Source organism: Lissotriton vulgaris, chromosome 2_1, assembly GCF_964263255.1.
Source record: "Lissotriton vulgaris chromosome 2_1, aLisVul1.2, whole genome shotgun sequence".
NCBI lineage: Eukaryota > Metazoa > Chordata > Amphibia > Caudata > Salamandridae > Lissotriton > Lissotriton vulgaris.
In genome coordinates, this window is record NC_141687.1 from 867290026 (window position 1) to 867310758 (window position 20733).

The 20733-nt window shown below is 45.4% G+C and overlaps 1 protein-coding gene across 1 annotated transcript in view; it reads left to right on the forward strand.

Moving 5' to 3' along the window:
- The window catches only part of ATIC (5-aminoimidazole-4-carboxamide ribonucleotide formyltransferase/IMP cyclohydrolase), a 133137-nt gene that overhangs the window by 15093 nt on the left and 97311 nt on the right, over window positions 1-20733 (forward strand). The window contains exon 5 of the mRNA XM_086956356.1: window positions 19852-19940. Coding sequence (XP_086812482.1) covers window positions 19852-19940 — 89 coding nt within the window. The remainder of the gene's footprint in view (window positions 1-19851; window positions 19941-20733) is intronic.

Consider the following 20733-nt stretch of genomic DNA (forward strand, 5'->3'; position numbering starts at 1 on the left):
TTTGCAGTCACTGTTACTCTGCACTGAATTTTATTCTGCACTCACTCTGCACTCACTGTCACTCAGTCTGCATTCACTGTCACTCTGCACTCACTTTGATCTCACTGTTACTTGCATTCACCCTGCACTCGCTGTAATTCTACACTTATTGACTGTCATCAGTTGATGATTGTGGAATTTGAAAGAGTGGCTGGTGCACTGTCAGCTGTTGGTGTGTGTGTTTAGTGAAAGTTGCACTGACAGTGTTTGTTGTGTGGGTGGGTGTGTTGTTGTGTGTTTTATGTGTGGGGGTAAGTCTATTGGTGTGAGTCTGCACTCAGTCTGCTCTCACTCTGCACTTACTCTGCACTCACTGTCATTCTGCAGTTACACTCTCGCTTGCACTGACTGTCAGTCTGCACTCACTGTCTCTGTACTTACTTTGCAGTTACTGTTACTTTGCACTCACTCTGCACTCACTGTCACTCTGCACTCAGTCTGCATTCACTAACACTCTGTACTTACACTGCACTCACTGTCACTCTGCACATTCTGCATTCACTGTCACTCTGCGCTCACTGTTATTTGCACTCACTCTGCACTCACTGTCACTCTACAGTCAGTTATTCTGCACTTAGTGTCATTCTGCAGTCAGTTTGCACTCACTGTCACTCTTGCCCTCACTCTGCACTCACTATCACTCTGCACTCTTTGTGTCTGTACTCAAGTTGTACTTACTGTCAATATGCACTCACTGTCTGTGTTCACTTTGCAGTCACTGTTACTCTGCACTCACACTGCACTCACTGTCATTGTGCACTGACTCTGCACTCACTGTCACTCTGCATTCACTGTCACTCTGCACTTACACTGCACTGACTGTTACTTGCACTTACTCTGCACTCGCTGTCTCTGTATACTACCTGTTATTCTGCACTGACTGTCATTCTGCACTCACTTTGCACTTACTGTGATTGTGCACTTACTTTCAACTCACTGTCACTCTTGCACTCACTCTGCAGTCACTGTCAGTCTGTAGTTACTGTGCATTTAGTTTGCACTCAGTCACTCTGCACCCACTCTGCACCCACTCTGCACCCACTCTGCACCCACTGTCCCTCTATAGTTACTTTGCACTCACTGTCACTGTACTGACTTTGCAGTTACTGTCACTCTGCACTCACTGTCGCTGCACTCATTTTGCACTCACTGTCATTCTGCGTTTACTGTGTATGTACTCAATTTTCACTTACTGTCAATCTGCACTCACTGTCTCTGTACTCACTTTGCAGTCACTGTTACTCTGCACTCACTGTCACTCATTCTGCACTCACTGTCACTGCACTCACTTTGCAGTCACTGTTACTCTGCACTCACTGTCACTCATTCTGCACTCACTGCACTCACTCTGCACTCACTGTTACTGTACACCCACTCTGCAGTCTGTTACTCTGGCAGTCACTGTCACTCTGCACTCACTTTGCACTCACTGTACATTTACTGTAGTCTGTACTTTGTGGACTGACTCTCACTCTGCACTTTATCTGGACTTACTTTGCTCTCATGTTCCTGTCACAATATATTGTCGCAAAGCAGATTTTAAAAAGGCCAAAACAGCTAGATGGTCTCCATGATCGAACAGCGGTTGAAGAAAACTCAGTGCAATTCCACACCAACGGAAATTATTTCTTTTCAATACTGGAACTAAACATTTTTTAGCGAAATACTGATAAAATTGAGAGTCCAAAATGAGCTAGAGTCTGATCAGAAAACTCATCACATGGGCAAAAACAGATAGTACGTGTGAAACTTGCCCAGTGGGAAGAAGAGTAATGACTTATGGTTCCAAGTCTAAATCTTATCACAAGACCTTGCTCGAACTCCAAAGTCCATGAGAACAGAAGGTTAAATAAACATAGATGTTGCGATCGGAACATAGGTCATAATTGAGGATTTTTAAAGTTCTGTTTCCTCATCCAAAGCACGCCTTTTCTGCATGAAAAATGTTTCGATCTAAGGTTTATGCACGTTTGCTTATAGGAGAGGGGGTTAGAAATAACTGGGGTCTGTCCATATCATTCAGTGCAATTTTAACTCTGATATATTCAAGCCAGTCTCCTCAATCTGCGACTCTTGATATGGGAGTACCTCAAATCCCTTCACCATTTGTATTGGAATACACTGCATGTTATAAAACCCTAGTAATGGGACATGATCGACTGCCAACCTCCCAAGAAACATTAGACAAAGCAATTACGGACTAATAATTTAAGGTATCAAACTGCTATGCATAGAAGACTGAGTTAACACTATCAAATGAGACCCCTAAACAGGGGAACTGATGCACTTTCTTCATTACCTTAAACAAATATTGTTATGTTATGTTAAATTTACTTTTATATAGCGCGCAGCTACTCAAAAAGAGTGTCCCGGCGCTTTGAGTAAGGAGGGCTACAGCACAATAACATAACATGGTTAAAAGACGAAGAAGACCACAGGCAGAGAGGACACACAACAGCAAGGCGGCCTACTGGGTAAACCACCAGGTTTTGAGACCTTTTCTAAAAGCAAGTAGGCTGGTGGCTCCCCGGAGTGTGAGCGGCAGAGAGTTCCACAACTGTGGCGCCAGTAGTCCAAAGGAGCGACCTCCCAGGCGAGCTCTCCACTCGTGGGACAACCGCCAAAAACAGGGATTCCGACCTCCGAGAACGAGCCGGATGGTAAAAGGCAAGTCTCTTTTGGAGGTACTTTGCTCCCACCGCATGGAGGGCCTTATAGGCCAAAGTCAAAGCCTTAAAGGCGATCCGTTTGCGGATTGGAAGCCAATGCAAAGACTGCAGCAAGCCCGCTGCACTGGCACGTCTATTCAGACCAAAAATAGCTCTCGCAGCAGCATTCTGCACAACTTGGAGCCGCTGTAGCAGATACTCTGGCAGGCCCAGGTAAAGAACGTTCAAATAATCTAACCTAGAGCCTATCAGGGCCTGCACAGTCGGCTTCCTGTGCTCCTCAGACAAAAGGGGAAGAAGCCTCCGCAGCATCCTAAGGAGGCCGAAGCAGGTGCCCGACATCCCCAGGATCGGGGATTTCAATGTTAGCCCCTTGTCCATCTTGACCCCCAAGTTCTTAGCAATCTGGGATGAACAAGACGGAGGAAGCATATTAATGGGCCACCAAGCCTGCCAGTCTGGCTCCGTATCACACCCAAAGAAGAGTACCTCGGACTTATCGGAATTGCACTTGAGGCTGTTCAGCTGGAACCATTGAAAAACAGCCCCAAGGCAATCCCGGATACTCTCCCCATCAAAGTCTCCTCCTCTCTTCCACGAGAACAGGAACTGGGTGTCGTCTGCGTAAGATACGATCTGGGCCCCAAACGACTCCGCCAACGCCGCCAAAGGGGTCATGAAGATGTTAAAAAGGGTCGGCCTCAAAATAGAGCCCTGTGGGACCCCGACTCCCAGAGGCGGCATCACGGCGGAATCTGGCGAGGCCCAGACAGTTTGCCAGCGGCCAGCTAGAAAGGAGGAAAACCAGCTGAGCACCGTCCCCCGCAGTCCTATCTCAGTCTTGCGAGAAGGATATCATGGGGGGCCGGTGTCGAAAGCCGCCAACAAATCCAGCATCACCAGCATGGCTTTGCCCCCAGTGTCCATAACCCCTTTAATGGTTTCTGAGACCTCGAGGAGCGCGGTCTCTGTGCTGAGATTTGGACGAAAGCCCGACTGGGTGGCGTGCAGAATCTCATTTGTCTCTAGAAAATTGGAGAGCACCGTCTGAACGTGCTTTTCCACAATTTTCGTGAGAGCCGGCAGCAGAGAAATAGGCCTATAGTTGACTGGGGCCTTTGGGTCCAGACCAGGCTTCTTAAGCAGCGGAATGACCATTGCCTGCTTCCAGGTCTGCGGAACCACTCCCTGGCTCAGCGAGAGATTCAATAGCGGGTTCGCCAACGGATTAATCACCTCCGCAATTTTCGCCAGAAATTTAGCGGGGCACGGGTCCAGAGGCGAGCCCGATTTGAGATTGCCCATGAGTGCTAAAGAGACAGGGGCAGAGATAGGTGGAAACACGCCCAACGTCAAGCCTGGCGAGGCCGGAGGGGACAAGTTAGCCTCAGGGTTAATCAGCCCCGCAGGTACAGCCGATGAAAAAGAATCCTGTATAAGTTTGATCTTGCTGGTGAAAAAATTAGCAAGGTCCGAAGCCCAGGAATCAGAAGGCCTCTCATCAGAAGTATTGGACCGTGGAGATATAAATTCTCTCACTATGGAGAAAATCTCCTTACAGGAGTTGGAGGCAGCTTCTATCCTCCCTGCCAGGTAGGCTTTTTTACCCAGGCGAATGTCCCGGTGATAGACCTTAACCGCCGTCTTATAGGTCAGCTTGGCCTCAGTATCGTATTTTGCCCGCCAGGCTCTTTCGGCCACCTTACACTGCTGCCGCATAGCCGACAGTGCTGCGGTGAACCAAGGAGCGGAGACCCGTTTCGGAGTCAGGCGGGGGGCCAATTCCGGGGCGAGATCGTTTAGCCTGTCTAAAAGCCATGCTTGCAAGGACTCCAGATCCTTCTCCAGGTCGCCTGAGAGGGGGCAGGGGTGATCCAGGGTGGCCTGAGCCAGCATCGCAGGGGTCACTCTATGGTAAGCCCTATGGATTCGACCCTGCGTAAGTTTTCTCGTGCTAATCGGGTTGCAAGACGTTACTTGTGATTTAGGGAAGTTTGTCTGAAGATCGCCCATAAAACTCTGAAATACGCTAATCAGTGCTTTCAACCCATTGAGCGTACGGGCCAACATGATTTCGTCCTCCGTGTTTAGAAAACATGGAATTAACCTAGAACCCATTGCCAGAACTTCCTACCCTGACTTGTTAATAAAATAATTCAAATTATTAATGTAGGAAATTAACACAATTTGGATAAGAAAACATCCCTGCCTTACTTCCGTTCTGTCTTTAAAGATTCAGAATCTCACGCACATGCACTATCAGCTCACTCTGTCTCTTCACTCACTGCCTGTACTTTCTGCGGTAATGAAGGCTGTGTATCATTGTCGGGCACCACCAAGCAAGCTCTTCAAAGGCCAGCACAAAGGATGCAGACTAAGCCGCGCCTGACAAATACACATTAAACGATGCAGACGCACGCCTGACAAACGCACTGCAGAATGGTGAACGCGCCCACACCATCTGGATTGCATTAGAGGCTCCCTGACAGCTCCTAATTGAAATTAATGGACTGTCGTGCGCATAACCTCACAGAAAACGCAGGAACTGGCAAACAAGAATTATACATGGCCTATTGCCTTAAGGCTACTAGAAAGACGGCACAGCGAACACCAATTACAATGCAGATGCCAAAAATAACTACCAACAATCTCGCGCACTGAAGAATTTTTGCTACACTATTCTGAGCCCCAAAACAATACGTCTCGAAGCTCCGCCCCACTGCTTACGCAGTGGTGACGTAGGCCGAGCCCTAAAAAAAAGTTTATATATACAATAGCCCAGTCAGTGAAAAGGTTTTCAAGCGCTGCTTATAAAATAAGTTTAACACAGCTGTCTGATAAGCCTAACTGCTAGGTCACACTACCACAAACGAGTATGGTATTTACATTAACCTCTGTAAACCCACTGGACTCTGCACACTATACCTTACTTTGGTAAAGTATAGACAGAGCCAGCTTCCTACACCCCCCCTTGCAGCTCCTCAGACTGTTACCCCCTATCTAACTGCTATTTGGTTCCCTTATTTCCACTTTAGATCAACACAAGGTTAATTTCCAGATGCACGGTAGAAGTGCAAATATACATCCACCTGGAAAATACCTGTGTTGATCTAATGCAGCTAATTGCAGAGTACACACCCAACACTGTATGGGAAGAAGATTCCCATGTCTCCAAAGGGGTGTGTATTTTTTTTATAACTTCTTATTTGAGAACTTTGATATACCTAATCTCTGTGGAGAACCCCCGGCACTTCTCCGGTGTTCAGGAATCTGATTTTCAGGGTCTGGGGGGGCCATCTAAATACAGGATTTGGAATGTTACAGCGAGTGAGTAGAGACCAATGGATCTCTCACCTGGGGTGTCTACACCCACTATTATGCCACCTTCCTGTGGGGGTAAGAGGTGCATAGCACTCGTCCTGATTGGATAAGTCCCACCATCTTCACGGTGGTGGGCACTGAAAAATGTTATTCACTTCGCCGTCCGCACCGGAGAGGTGGAGTTGGCAACGGGAGGCACACCTCCTTTCCTCGCTGTTTTCACACTGGTTCTTACGCCAAAAGTGGGGGGGTTTGAACCATGGGCGGCCATCTGCTGCTAGCTGCAGAGGCTGAGGTCCCATTACAAAGGCGGCAAGACTATTGAAGCTTCCCTCTCGAGCACTGTACTCATCCTGGGGGAGAAGGTGACACCTCCCTCGATAGGCTTGGTTTCTGACCTCCAGAGAGCAGCAACTCTCATACCAGGGGTCCAGAAATGTTAGGTGGTGGCAGGCTGCCTGAAGCCAGTCAGACCACACCAGCGTTGGTAGGTTTTCAGGAGGGCACCCCGGAGGGGTCTCCTGGGTAAGTGTTTCAGTAAATCCCACACTGGCATCAGTGTGGGTTTGAGTGTTTGGTACCAAACACTCCTGAGTTTAGTAAAACCATCATGGTGCTGGAGAACTAGAGTTGTCTAGTTTCCAGCCCATGTACTCTCTGACTTTATTGGCACTTGCAATATTAAGAGTAGACTTGAATATTGTAGGGGCAGATCTACTGATGCAGATATGCCCACATCTGAGATATAGTGCATTCTACCTTGGGAAGGACATCTAAGTTGCCCTATGGATTCACATATTAATAAATCCATCACTGGAATCAGTGAGGGTTTATTAATACAAGATGTTTGATACCGAACATCTTTGGTTTCAGTGAAGCCCTCATGTATATGGGGAACTAATGTCCAGCACATGTACTCAATATTACTTCCCTGTTTACCTGTAATGTTTAATTGACTTAGACATCACAGGGGCATACCTGCACCTGCAGATGTGTCCACACATGTAGTATAGTGCACCCCGCCTTAGGGCTATAGGGCCAGTTGTAGGGATGGCTTTTTTACACTACAGGCATGGCACCCAAGGTTTTCACTTTTTCTGCACCAAGATGTGCAGCCTACATGGGCAGTCTGCATGAGTTGGGGGTAGGTGAAGGGTTCCTTAGGGTGCATAATACATGCTGCAGCCCTTGGGGACTCTCTAGTACCCATGCCCTAGGTTTATTAGGGACTTTCAATGGTGCCAAAGGTATTGCCAATTGGGATTGGGGGGGGGGGGACACAGACAATTGTACAGTTTTAGGGCTAGAAATCTGCTTCGACTTCCAAGCAAAAAGGGGGTGACTATGTCAAAAAAGGCACTTTTCTACACAAGGCTCACCCCCCCCCCCTCCCAACGACGAAAGGGAAGAGACTAAGCTTTTCTAAGAGTCGTCATCCAAGTTGAAAAACCTGGAAAGTCCATCTGCATTGGCATGGTCATTTCCAGGTCTGTGCCACACTGTAATCTCCATACCCTGTAGGGAGATGGACCCTCAACAGTTTGGGGTTTTTACCTTACATTTGCATCTGCAATCTGAGAGGCCTGTAGTCTGTTTTTATCAAGCAAGTGAGAACCAAACCAGTATGGTCTCAACTTATTCAGGGGCCACACTACAGCAAGGGCTTCCCTCTCAGTGAGACTCCAATGCTGCTGTCTGGGGATAGAAAGAGGGATAAGCAGGGTTGTCCCTGCTCCCCCCCCCCCCCCTCCACCCCCCCTTTTTGCTTTATATATAGATCCTTTTATTTTTGTCATTCGAGAGAAACTATTCTATTAAACCCGTCCAGTTTCAAAATTCCGAGTTCAAAATTTGTGCTTATGCAGATGACATTGCCGTTGTTTCAAACGATATTGCAAGTTCCCTTCCTATTATAGAAGCTGCAGGGACGTTTGGTCTGATTTCTGGTTAGAAGTTAAATGTAGCCAAGACCCAAATTATACACTCTGTAGCTGGTCGACCAGAAAATATCAATTGTGATCAAGAGGCCACGTACCTGGGTGTAAAACTTATGGCTAACGTTGATAACATTATTGCAGCTAATCTGGATCCAATAATTGTTTCCTCGAATAAAACATTAGAGATTAAACAATTTAAAACTTTCTTTGGTAGGACGTACTAATATATTGAAAATGCTTATTTTTCCAAAATTCTTATATATATTTCGAGCTATTTCGTAATACCCTCATTATTTTGCTCTAATAGATAGAATGTGCTCAAGTTCTATGGGGATATCACCGAGCAAGGAGATATTTTAAACAATGTACTTTATCAAGGGAGAGTGGAGGCTGGGGCATTCCAAATTTTCAATTTTATCATTGGATAGCATTATTCCAACATATGGGGATGCTGTTCTTACCAGATGACCCTATTGAAGAATTTTCTGCCCCTTCCATCTACAAGATGCTTTTGGGTGAAAAGGCTAAACAATGTCTGAATAGAATTGTGGAACCAAGCTATTATAAAAAGACTAAATTTAAAATATTCTACAATGCTTATTTAGTTTGGAGGATAATTAAGAAAAAATTTGGGATCTCTAGCAGTTAACACTGTATACACCATTTCAGAAGTGCCCTCTCTTCCCTGAAATATTTAAAGATCAGGTGATAAGATGGGAAGAGTGGGGAGTGCGGGACCTGGGAGATCTGTTTCAGGGGAAGAGCTTTGTCTCCTTTAACTCTTTAATGGGCAAGTATAAACTGCAGCGTGCTGACTTCTTCAAATATCTCCAGCTTCGGAGTTTCTGCGAAGAAAAGCTGTCTAGAAATGTTTTTTTTAGATAAATTAGAAATTATCGAAGCAATTAAAGGAAGGCTTAAAATGGGTCCTCTTTATCAACTCCTCTTGGCAATGGAGAAAGATTATCTTTTGGCTATAGAAAAGAAATGGCAAGCTGTGTGCGGAGGGAATTATGCTGGAAAGAAGTTTGGAGATAGGCGCCAGTGTATTAAACGGCTCCCAACATTATGTCTGTGTTCGATTTGTACTACATGCCAGTAAAATTAACAAAATGGAAGTCTGGTCGGGGGACCTATTGTAGCCGTTGTAATATAAATGCATGTCTTTTTCCTATGTCCAAAACTTTCTAAATTTATAGGAGATATTGAGAGATATATTAAGGAAAGTCTGGGCATCGGGATAAAATTAACTGCACAATTGGTTATATTTGGAGTGGAAGAAAGTATATTGCACAAATGGTCGACAGCTGAAGCTCTTGTTTTTTTATGTATGTCTGTATATAGATTCTGTATATTTGGGTATAAATTATGGTTACCAATTGTGAATTGGATGGGGCAGGATTTTGTTGGCTATATTTTTGCATTTATCTTTGAGCCTTTTGCTGTTTTTGTTTCATAACTTATGAAGCAATAGTGTAATCATGTGGGTATTTATTGCCTTGTCTGTCTGCTGCTATAAAAACTCAATAAATAAATAATAAAAAAAAGAGGGCTTCCCTCTCAGTGAGACTCCAATGCTGCTGTCTGGGGAGTAACCTGCTAATAAAAGCAACAGGCTGGTCATTGCCATAATCATTGGTCTGGGATAGGACCCCTCCACTCATGTTCAGAGGCATCTGCCTGCACTATGAACGGCTTGGAATAATCTGGGGCTTTAGGAACTAGAGCGGAGCACAATGCAGTACCCAGTTGAGCAAAGGAATGACTTGACTTGAGTCTGGGTAGTGGGAGCTACCCAGCGCATAATTGTTAGGATCTTGGGTTTTAAAGGTTGAACTTGGTCTCCACATGCAAGGTGGCTCAATTATATAACAGAGCATGGCCCGATCTTGCACTTGCTTGCCTCTAAGCCTCAAGGACCTTTGTAAGATGGATCAGGTGATCCTACCAAGTAGAGCTTTGTACCGCAGTATCATTGAGATATGCTGAACTAAGATTCTAATCCAGCAAGGACTTAGTTCGTTAAACTTTGGAAGGTGGCTGGGGCATTCTTTAGTCCAAATGACATTACTGTAAATTAGCAATGTCCATCTGGGGTTGAGAATTCTGTTTGGGTTTTTTTGTTGCTCCGGGGATCAGACCAATCTGCCAGTACCCTGATGTTACATCAAAGGTACTGAGAAACTTGGCTGCCCCTAACCTGTCACGTTTGTCTGCCCTTTGGGTAGGGTGTGCATCTGTCTTGGTGACCGCATTGAGACCTCCATTCTCCACACAGAACCTTAGCTCTGGTTTACTACCCTCGAAATGAGTTTTGGAGAATAAGACAACTGGGCTGGCCCTGGGACTTTCAGATGGTTAAATTTCCTAACTCCAGCATCTTGCTGACTTCAGACCTGATGCTTTCCTTCACTTGGTCAGGCTGTATGGTGATCAAAATGAGACGAATATGAGCTCATCTGTTAATTCGCATTGGCTGGCCTCCGATTGGGGGAATATGATCATCAATCTGGTTTCTGATGACAAGCACTGAACTCCGTTGCTTTACCCAATCATGTGCACTGTAAGGGAGACAGGACTCAGGAGCTCTGTGATGCTGCATGCTTTGCTCACTCTGGGTTTCAGCTCCTACCTCAGCAGTAGCATGAGGAACTTCGGATTAAATTAAAAGGGGTGCTGTTAACAATGTCCCTGTAACATTTTCACGTGATCCGGTGAATGTAAATGCCTTTTAAAAATTACTTATTTCGTATATTGTGACGCTTTACGAAGTATTGCGGTTTAGTGAAATATCTAAGAGTGCTAATGCTAGAAAATGTGCCGCATAGTTCTTGATGGGAACCACTGATGCCCATTGCTACCTGCCCCAGGGTCATTGATAAGCTTGTGTCTGGGACAAGAACATAGCAGTGTTGTGGGAAGTAGGTTGTGGCCTGACCTACAACCACTCCAGAGATATCCAACTATTCCATCGCTGTGGTGAGTAGTTAACTATTTTTCTTTTAGAACTCTTTTTATTGAAAACAAAAATTACAAAAGGAGAAATTAACTCTGGTGAGCACATCACATTTCCAACACATGAGGTAAAGTACAAAATTAAATATGGCAACATTTAGTGCAGGGATCAGTCTTGTGCCTCTTGGACTAGTACTGGCATAGGTGGTTCACAGATCTCCCCTCTATAACTATTCCAAGCGGTCCAAATTTTACCCCACTTCTTAGGATATCCCCTGGCTGCATAGACTGCTTTTTCTCTAATCATGCACCAGTCAAGGTCTTCTGCCCATTTGGTGACTCGGGCGGCTGACTAGGTCCCCAGAACTGAGCTATATTGCATTTAGGTACCATATATGCCAACGTCACCCACTGTTTCTGGTACGCATTTAAATATGTAGACTCCAATACGTTCAACAAACTCCTCCGGTCATATTTCCACCCCATAGCTCCCCTCAGCTCATCATGTATCTTCGTCCAGTACAACTATTTCAACGCCATGCCAGAGTATGCATTAGAGTACAGATTTCTCCACACTTTCTCCTGCAGTCTCCGCTATCAGCCCGTCCCATTCGCACCAAACGGGGTCCAGTTCTATAGGACCCATGGAGTATCTTCAGTTGCACCAGGCGAAGCCGCATCTGGATGACCACACTTTAGGAGAGGCGGCTGCCTCCGTCCAATCTTCATCTAGTTCTAAACCATCTGAACACCATTGAGCTCTAATCCGCACCAGCAGGTTCTCCATATTGTTTATCAATTTCCTGTATATCAGGGAAATAGTTTTTTGGGGAATAAACACATCCAGTACTCGGTCCTCCGGGAGCACTGTGCCTTTAGGAATGTGAGTGACCAGGGCATGCCTCACTTGTCGATGGCGATAGTATTCGTTATAGTGCAAACTATATTGTTTAAGGGACTCGAAGGTGTGCACTGTCTTTCCCCCACACATCCTTTATGTGGGCGATGCCGATAAGATCCCACCCATCGAACCTCTTCGACTTCCACGGACTGACCCAGCTACGAATTTAGCAGGGGAGTGGCCAGTGTTAATTTGCCTACCTACCCCAGAGCTTTAGTAGCTGCCTGCCACACCTGAATCACATGTGTGGTTGGGCCAGTCAACCTTGACCGGCCTAGTGGACAAGATTTTTGCTAGGATTTTGGGTTCTGCGTTAAGCGATATGTGCCTATAGGAGGCTAGGATTTTGGGTTCTGCGTTAAGAGATATGGGCCTATAGGAGGAGCACTGTCTTAGATTCACCAGCTTTGTGTATGACTACAATGTTGGTCATATGGGAGCTCACCTTTCTCTTTACTTGCCAAAAACATGGCTAATGTACGGGGAAAGTCTAACTGCATTAAATTTATACAACTCTATCGGTATCCCATTGGGGCCTGTTGCTTTACCGGATTTTATCTGCCTGATAACTTGCACAACTTCGTCGTCTGATAATGCGGAGTCAAGATAACTCCTGTCTTCCTCTGGCAGACTAGGCATTACAATATCCTTTATCATCTCGCTGTTGTCAGCTTCTGTGAATGCATTATCCGTTGTGTAGACCTTTTCTTATAGTAATCCGAAAACTCATCGCCACCGCTTGAGTATCTGTGATCTTACTTGACTCCCACCCTTCCAATTCGGGTACCAGCCTAGATGCCCTCTCTCCGTGCTCGAGCCACGCAATCAATTTACCGGCCTTATCACAGTGTTCATATATACAGCTCTGGATGGCGTTATCATGGGACACATCTCTACCTCGAACAAGATCTTTATATTCCTCTTGTCGGAGCCTTAACAAGAGGAGCCCTTCAAGAGTAGGCGACTTGTTCACCTTCTCTTCCAAAAGAATGACCTCCATCTCTTTCTGGGCTACATCCGCTTGTCTTTTCCTCTTCTTGCCTGACACCAAGGACAATACCTCGCCACCGTTTTGTATGCTTCCCAGAGGGATTGTGCCGAGTTAACGGACCCCACATTTTCTAGGGAATAACGGTCTGGCATTTGCTGTATCTTTCTTAATGGCTGGGTCTTTCAGCTGCCAGGCGCTAATGGGTGCTATCTTCCCCCACTGCTAGCAAATTAGGGCCAGCCGCACCCATAACTGAGTGGTCAGAAATGCCCCTACCACGAAACTTCACCTCCTGGATCCTAGTTCCAATTGCTGCAGGTAACAAAATATGATCTATCCTAGATAAACTACTGTGAGCTGCGGATACTTGGGTGAATTGTGCCAATGTTGGGTTACGCAATCGCCAGCTATCAACCAGTCCCAACCTATCTAAAAACCCTGTGAGGCACTTCTGTGCTGATCTAAGCACACGCGGGGGGCTACGGTCCATCTCGCCATTCTAGACCGCATTGAAGTTGCCACCCAAAACTAAACTCCCAAGGGGCAACGTGAGGAACTGCAGCCAAGTCCCAGAAGGTCTGTCTGGAGGCCCTGTGGCACATATAGACAAAAAGGTGACTGTCCTACCTCCCACCTGCCCCAAGACTCCCACATACCTGCCCCTTTGATCCACCCAAGTAGCTTGCACCGACAGAGGGAAGGAGTTCCTGACAAGTACACAGACACAACAATCACAAAAAACATTATCCATCCCACCTCCCCTAACCCTGCACCCCTGTTCACGGCGTTTGCCTACCCCCAACTCTGTGTGCCTGTCGCCCCACACCTAAACTAATAACTATCTAAATATAGATCAGAGGAGGAAGCCTGAGCCCCACGGCCCGCCCGCCCATAGGAAACATATCTTACGCCGTGGGTCATACCCCGCGGAAGGAAACTACTACAAGAAATTCTCACAAGCAAGCAGTACCCCCTTTCACCAACCCATGCTACTCCAATTACAGTGGTACCGATCATTCCTGGTCCAGAGCACCATGTCCATCCCCGCCACCCTCTAAGAGATCCCCCTGTGGGGCGAGACTCTCCAACCAATCTGAAGCAGTCTCTGGGTTATCAAAGAACCAAGCCTCCCCCGCGCCCCACTTCAACTCGTAATTTGGCTGGGTATAACCTGGCATATTTGAAACCCTTGTCTCTGAGCCGCTTCTTGACTGCCATGAAACTGTCGCCTTCTCTGGACCGCCTGAGTAAAGTCTGGAAAGAAGGTGAGGGTGGACTTTTCATAGTTAAAAGGACCGCCGGATCTAGAAGCCTGCAGGATAGCGTCTCTATCTCTGAAATTGAGTGCCCTCGTGATCGGACGTGGTGGAGCCCCCGGCTTGGGACGCCCTCCTGGAATTCTATGGGCACGCTCAATCGTAAAAAGGTTACACAATTCTTTCAGTTGCAGGTGCTTAAGATCAATGTCCTCAACAAAAAGATCAGGGGTCAAGCCTTTAGCCTTCTCGAACGCCAATTATCCGTATATTATTCCTCCAAGCTCGCCCTTCATAATTATCCAGTTTGCAGCTCGTGAAGTCGTTGGTGTCCTTGAGCGCTCTGACCTCCTGCTGCAACTCCGTCAAGCTTGCAGTTTTGATGTGTATCGATTTGACCTTCTCACTAGTCTTGGTGAGATCAGCGCGGAGCAGGTTGACTTCAATGGACAAGGTGTCCAGCTTATGATCTAGGGACTTCATCTGCAGCCGGCCACAATCCTCATTCGAGCCCCAGGCTGATCTGGTGGCGGAGGCCCAAATTGCCTGCACGAACAGCTCTGGTCCCCGACTTCACAGCTAGACCAGAGTAACACCAGGGGGCATCGCTAGACTTCCGCTGACCGTGGGTATTGTAAGGGCTGCAGGATAGTCGGGATGTTAAAGGGGGGCGGGGGGTGGGAGAGAACTGGTCCGGCGAAGCTACACTCCTACGCGTTCATCTTGGGTGCACGTTCGGCTCCTTGTGATTAGTTTAATTTTTTTCCACTACAAACTGTGTTGCATTTATTTATATTAAACACAGAATGTCTGGTACTCCATTCATGGAACACACTATTTCTACATAGAACCATTTATCCTTTTTAACTGTGTGCATTATGTTCTCATGGAACATGCAAATGACTGTGCAAACCTTGAACTATATGCATGCTGAGAACTTGGGAGCCTTACTTGCAAAACTAACATTTGTGTGCACCCATGTGTTAATTTTAGTATTACTTGACTGGTTTGTAAAAACTTTGTATTGTACTATATTATACCAGTCCCCTTTTCCTGGAATACTAGATCACCTTTTATTACACACTCCGACTTCTCCGACTGGCTACTCCAGGCAGCTGAAGTTCACGCCCCCTGCGTTAACTTCTTTCGCTCCCGCCCCAACGACGCTCACAGATGGTTCACATCTCATCTAAAAGCCCTTAAACTTAAAACTCGTCAAATGGAGCGCAAATGGCGCGCAGCCTACTTAGAGCATGACAGAGCCAACTTCCGTAAGGCCCGCAGGGAATACCAAAATCTCATCCTCAAATGCAAAACTGAATATTTCTCAGATAAAATTCTCAAGGCCCAAAACAAGTCAAAAGAGTTGTTTAACATCGTGGAAAATCTCAGCTCTAGCGACAGAACCTCCCTCCCTATGGTTCCCACCCAAGAGCTCTGCAACACACTCAACTCTTTTTTCTATGATAAAATTTGCAAGATCAAGCAAAGCATTTCTACTACTCAGTCCCCTCTACTATTTGCTGACACCTGTTATAACCCTGCCACTTTAGACTCTTTCCCCCCTATAGACGATATTAAGCTACTCAAATTATTATCCAAAGTCAAAACAGGCTCTCCTGATGACATTTGCCCCCCTCACATCTTGAAAGAAGTGGGCACCAATCTCCCTGAGTGCTTACTTTCTTTACTGAATGGGTCACTTGCACAGGGCAAAGTTCCACGCAAATTGAAAAAAGCTCTCCTCGTTCCCCTCATAAAAAAGGCAGGAGCCAACCCGCTAGATCCCATCAATTACAGACCTATATCGCTGTTACCATACTGTGCCAAGCTGCTGGAGTCACATGTGTGCGAAACTATCTCCAGCTTCTTGGAAAAATCTGAATATCTGGCACCGAATCAAGCAGGATTCCGCCCTTGCCACTCCACCGAGGCGGTCATCCTCTCGGTGTTAAACACTCTGAGGCGGAATGCAGATGCAGGAACCCATCAGGCGCTTGTACTATTGGACCTTTCTGCTGCGTTCGACACGGTCGACCACGCCATCTTGGTCGACCGTGTCGAGCAGGCAGGTCTCAGGGGCCCTGCACTGAGCTGGATCCGCTCTTTTATCTCGGACCGCACACAATCGGTCAGACTCGGCTCCTTCTCCGCTCCCATTATACCCACCACCTGCGGGGTACCACAGGGCTCCTCGTTATCTCCCCTTCTTTTTAATGTTTACTTACGCCCTCTCTTGCACTCCTTGCGTCATGCTAATGTAACCATCTTTAATTATGCGGATGATCTGCAGCTCATCTTCCCCCTCAACAACACTGACTCAGTGGACGTATTCCAAAGAACCATGTCCCACATACTGAGTTGGATGAGCTGCAATCATCTGAAGCTCAACCCGGGCAAGACCGAGCTGGTCCTGCCCGGACAGAGCCCACTAAGCTGGAACCCTAACTTCTGGCCCACTAACATGGGAGCCCCCCCTACTAAATCCTCCGTGGTCAAAAGCCTAGGCATTTTTATCAGCGAGGATCTCTCGCTAAAAAGACAGGTTGGAGCGGTGGTATCTTCCAGCATTTTTCAATTGAAGAAAATAAGAAAAATTGCTCGCTTTTTCTCTTCAGCAGCCCTCACACAGATTGTCCTCTCCTTGGTTCTGTCCAGGCTGGACTTCTCTAACAGTCTTTACCTCGGCCTCCAAATTGGTGAGCTTAAACGCCTCCAGCTTGTTCAGAACCAAGCTGCCAGGCTGCTGCTGAATATACCCAGGAGGCAATCCATCAGACCTGGCCTTAAGCAACTACACTGGCTGCCTGTTGAGCAACGTGTGGCCTTTAAGGCTGGGTGTATTCTGTTCCGTTCTCTGAACGACTCTGGCCCTTCTTTTATCAGAGATCTTTTTAAAAAATATTGCCCCTCCCGTCACCTTCGATCCACCTACAAATCACTTTTGACTGTGCCTCCTTTCAAGAGGAAACGCCACGGAGGCGGCTGCTTCGACCATCAAGCTGCTGTACTCTGGAATTCTCTTCCTCTCCATATAAAGCAGATTGATAACATACTTAGCTTTAGGCAATCTCTGAAGACCTGGTTGTTTTCTCAAGCTTACTACTGATAGCACTGCTTGTCCTTTGACTGTCCTGTTTGGCTCCTTCTACAGCGCCATGAAGCCTCCGGGCGAACGAGCGCTTAACAAATTCCAACTAACATTGTAACATTGTAACACACTGCCTCAAGCTACATAGTCACTACAGGTTGTGGTTTAAAAGACTGTTTGACATTTTTGTAAACTGCTATCTGGTACCATGCAGGTCTGCTAAGACTGTCCATTTTAGTGCCCATTTTTAAGGGAAATCGTGATGACCCTAAAAGTTACCACCCCATATCACTTTTAGATTCTCTTTTAAAGGTGGTGGGGAGGGTAAATCTAAATAGATTACAACTATGGGCAGAGGAAATGGGGGGGGGGGCTGGTGTTATCACGGTTACAATATGGTTTTAGGTCTAGATAAGGTTTGAATCTCAGTCTTCTGATCTATAAATATACTAGGGCAAAAAGTGGATAGGTGTTAACTTTTTTTTTGATTTATCCTCCGTTAGACTGTCATACATGATCAACTATGGAAAATGTTATTTGAGCTGGGTGTTGAAAACGATATATTCTTTATTCGAGAACTCTATGGAGAGGCGGGAGCAAGGGTGAGATGAGAGAATATGGGGAGTGCTCGGCTAGATTTGGTATCCGTAAAGGAGTGAGGCAAGGATGCGTCCTTGCTCCGTTTCTTTTCACATTATACAATAACAGTTTGGGTGAACGACTGGCCGAGCTACCCCATGATTACCCAATTATAAATGGAACGCCAGTCCCAATTTTATTATACGCGGACGACGTGGTTTTAATGTCAATGACATAAATAGGCCTACAGAAGACAGTTGCACACTTTATTAATTATATGCAGGCGAGGGGGCTGCAGGTAAATATTAGTAAAACATTTAGCATGAAGTGTGGGAAAAGAACCGCAAAGAAATGTGACCTTTATTTTTTACCTACTTAGGTATACATTTTGATCAGAACAGTACCTGGCAATCTTCAATATTAGCCCGGAAAACCATGTTTTTAAAAGCTACCGGGGCACTAGTCAAGACAATTGGGCTCTCGACCGGTCCCTGAATTGCTTGCAATTTATAAAACTAAATTTGTTTCTACAGCCGCTTACGACTCCAGTATATGGGGCTTTACCAACACACAATGTATACAGAGCTGTGAAAATAATTTTTTGCGTTCTCTATTAGCTGTGCCCAGTTAAACTGCTACATATACCCGTCATTCTGAGGTAGGCCTAAAGCACATTGTAGATATTATAAAGTCTGGCCCTTTACTATTATGGCACAAGATATGGAATACCCCCGAAGCAGTTTTTAACCGGGATGTCATCATGGACTATTTAAAATTGGACAATGTACATTGCATTCCATGGCTAGGACATATTAAGGACATCGCGGGCAAAATTGGCCATCCAGATTTATTTACAAATCCAGATTGTATGAATATTACCTCCAGGAAGCTATTAAAAAATGATTACTTGTCCTATCTGGAGGAAAAGCAATGGCTTGTGGAGAAAAAAACATTTGGTTATGGAAAACCACATTATGCTGTCATGCACTGGGATTCAGCCATATTTGTCTTATGTGAAGAGTCCCTTTGATCGGATGTTATTGACACTCTTTAGGCTGGGTATTGTACATAGGGGCAGTACAGTTCCATTGATGAATGATTGGTCACGCATGCTAGCATTGTGTCCTTGCGACGGTAGCTCGACACAAACCACATTGCATGTAACTCTTTTTTTTGTAGGTTTTATACGTCACCGAGGAGGATGTTTTTTATTACCAATTTTAAAACAGTACGGTCTAAGATATTGTAGAGCGTCATACTTGAAGTTACAATGAATGGAAGATGAACTGACAATGGATAGTGTAATTTATTTAAAATGTTTGATCCGATTAGGAAAGACAATTAGGTTGTAAAGCTACTGTATTGCATTATTTATCTTCATGGAAATGCTTTTTTTTTTTTTCTTTTTCAAATGAAATACGAATAAATAATTTGACTTGAAGACTGTCCAGTAATGTATTTTCACCCCACCAAGCACCTGTTTCTGACAGCAGTGAACAATTGTATGAACTAGCGACTTTCCAAAAGGCCAGTTAGCCTTTTAAAGAGCCTGTTCTTTGGTGTTCCCAGAGTCTAATACTTTGTAGGCTTGGCCTTAATTCATGGCATTCTATTGCATTTATAAGATAGCAGGGCCTGGAATGATAACTTGCTGTGACTGGTACTTTGCGATTACATAATTACCTTTAGGTTATTCCTCACACTGAAGTTATTGTCCTTTTTAATTGTGCTGGTTCTGTGCCTTAAATGATTACAATCCTCATTCTGACGCACTTGCTTAGAATATTTGCAAAGTCAATGGATCTGGATTTCAGACCATGCAAGCCCGACCAAATAGCTTTAACGATGCTTTTGAATGCCATACAGTATATTTTTAGTGTCTATGCTATGTGGAAACGCAACTTTTGTTACCTTGACCCGAATAGTTTGTGCACAGCTGTGGTTGTCTTAGCTTCATGTTTTTAGCTGTGAAGACTAGGTTTATCTTGGGCAAGAAATGCCTGTTTGTGCCACTGATGTCTCGTTCGGCAATTGGGGAAATTAATTCATTGGTTCTTGGAGTGGGGGCGAGGCAGTGTTCAAGTGACTAATCAATAGGCTTTTCTCTTATAGGGTCGTGGTTTGCAACCTTTACCCCTTTGTGAAGACTGTGGCTTCGCCAGAGGTGACTGTAGCAGAGGCGGTTGAACAAATTGACATAGGTAACTTTTAAGCTTGATGTGATTGCATGTCTGAAGCTCTTATCAGTTGTTGTTTGCGCACCTGTGTGATTCTTTTGCAGGTTTGCTAGATTGCCAGAGGGTATGAGTTATTTAAGGGTAAGTAGTAATATGGTGTCTGGTGTTGAAACTAGATGGTTACCACAAAGAAAATGTACCCAGTGTGCTAGTAAGTACCATATTTTTGTTATTCAAAAAGATCAGCATTATTTTCTACAGAGATAGTCTCCACTTCCCTAAAATGAGGCTTACTTTAGAACACACTTTTTCATGTGTAAGTAAATCCCTTTTATTTTGCTTGTTTATAGGTAATGGATTACTTAAATTGAAAGAACCTCCCGGCCCATTGCACCTTTATTGCCTAAACCTCCGCTACTGTTGTGGTGTATCAAGAATGCCCGTGTTCGCATAGATGGATGCTTGGCAAATGCCACATACACATTTAGCTGGTCTGCAAAAATATGGCATCTGCTGCCAGCTGTTTCTTTGTATAGTCCTTCTCTGCCCCTGGTGTGTTCTGTACTTGAATGTTTGTTCTAGTTCCGTTATTTCAGTTTGTGGCATTTTGGGGGCTGGTTTAGCTTTGTCGTGGGAAGCAATTTTCTTCCCTAGTGGGAACGTTTTCTAGACTTTCCAGCCGCAGCCGTAGTTATGCTAGAAAAGTGGTTGTGGTTGTGGTATTTTTGGAGAACATCTTTCTGTGATAGTGACCCTTAAAAAACTGTGATAGTGACCCTTAAAAAAACGTGCGAAAGGAATGGAGGGGGGGGGGTCC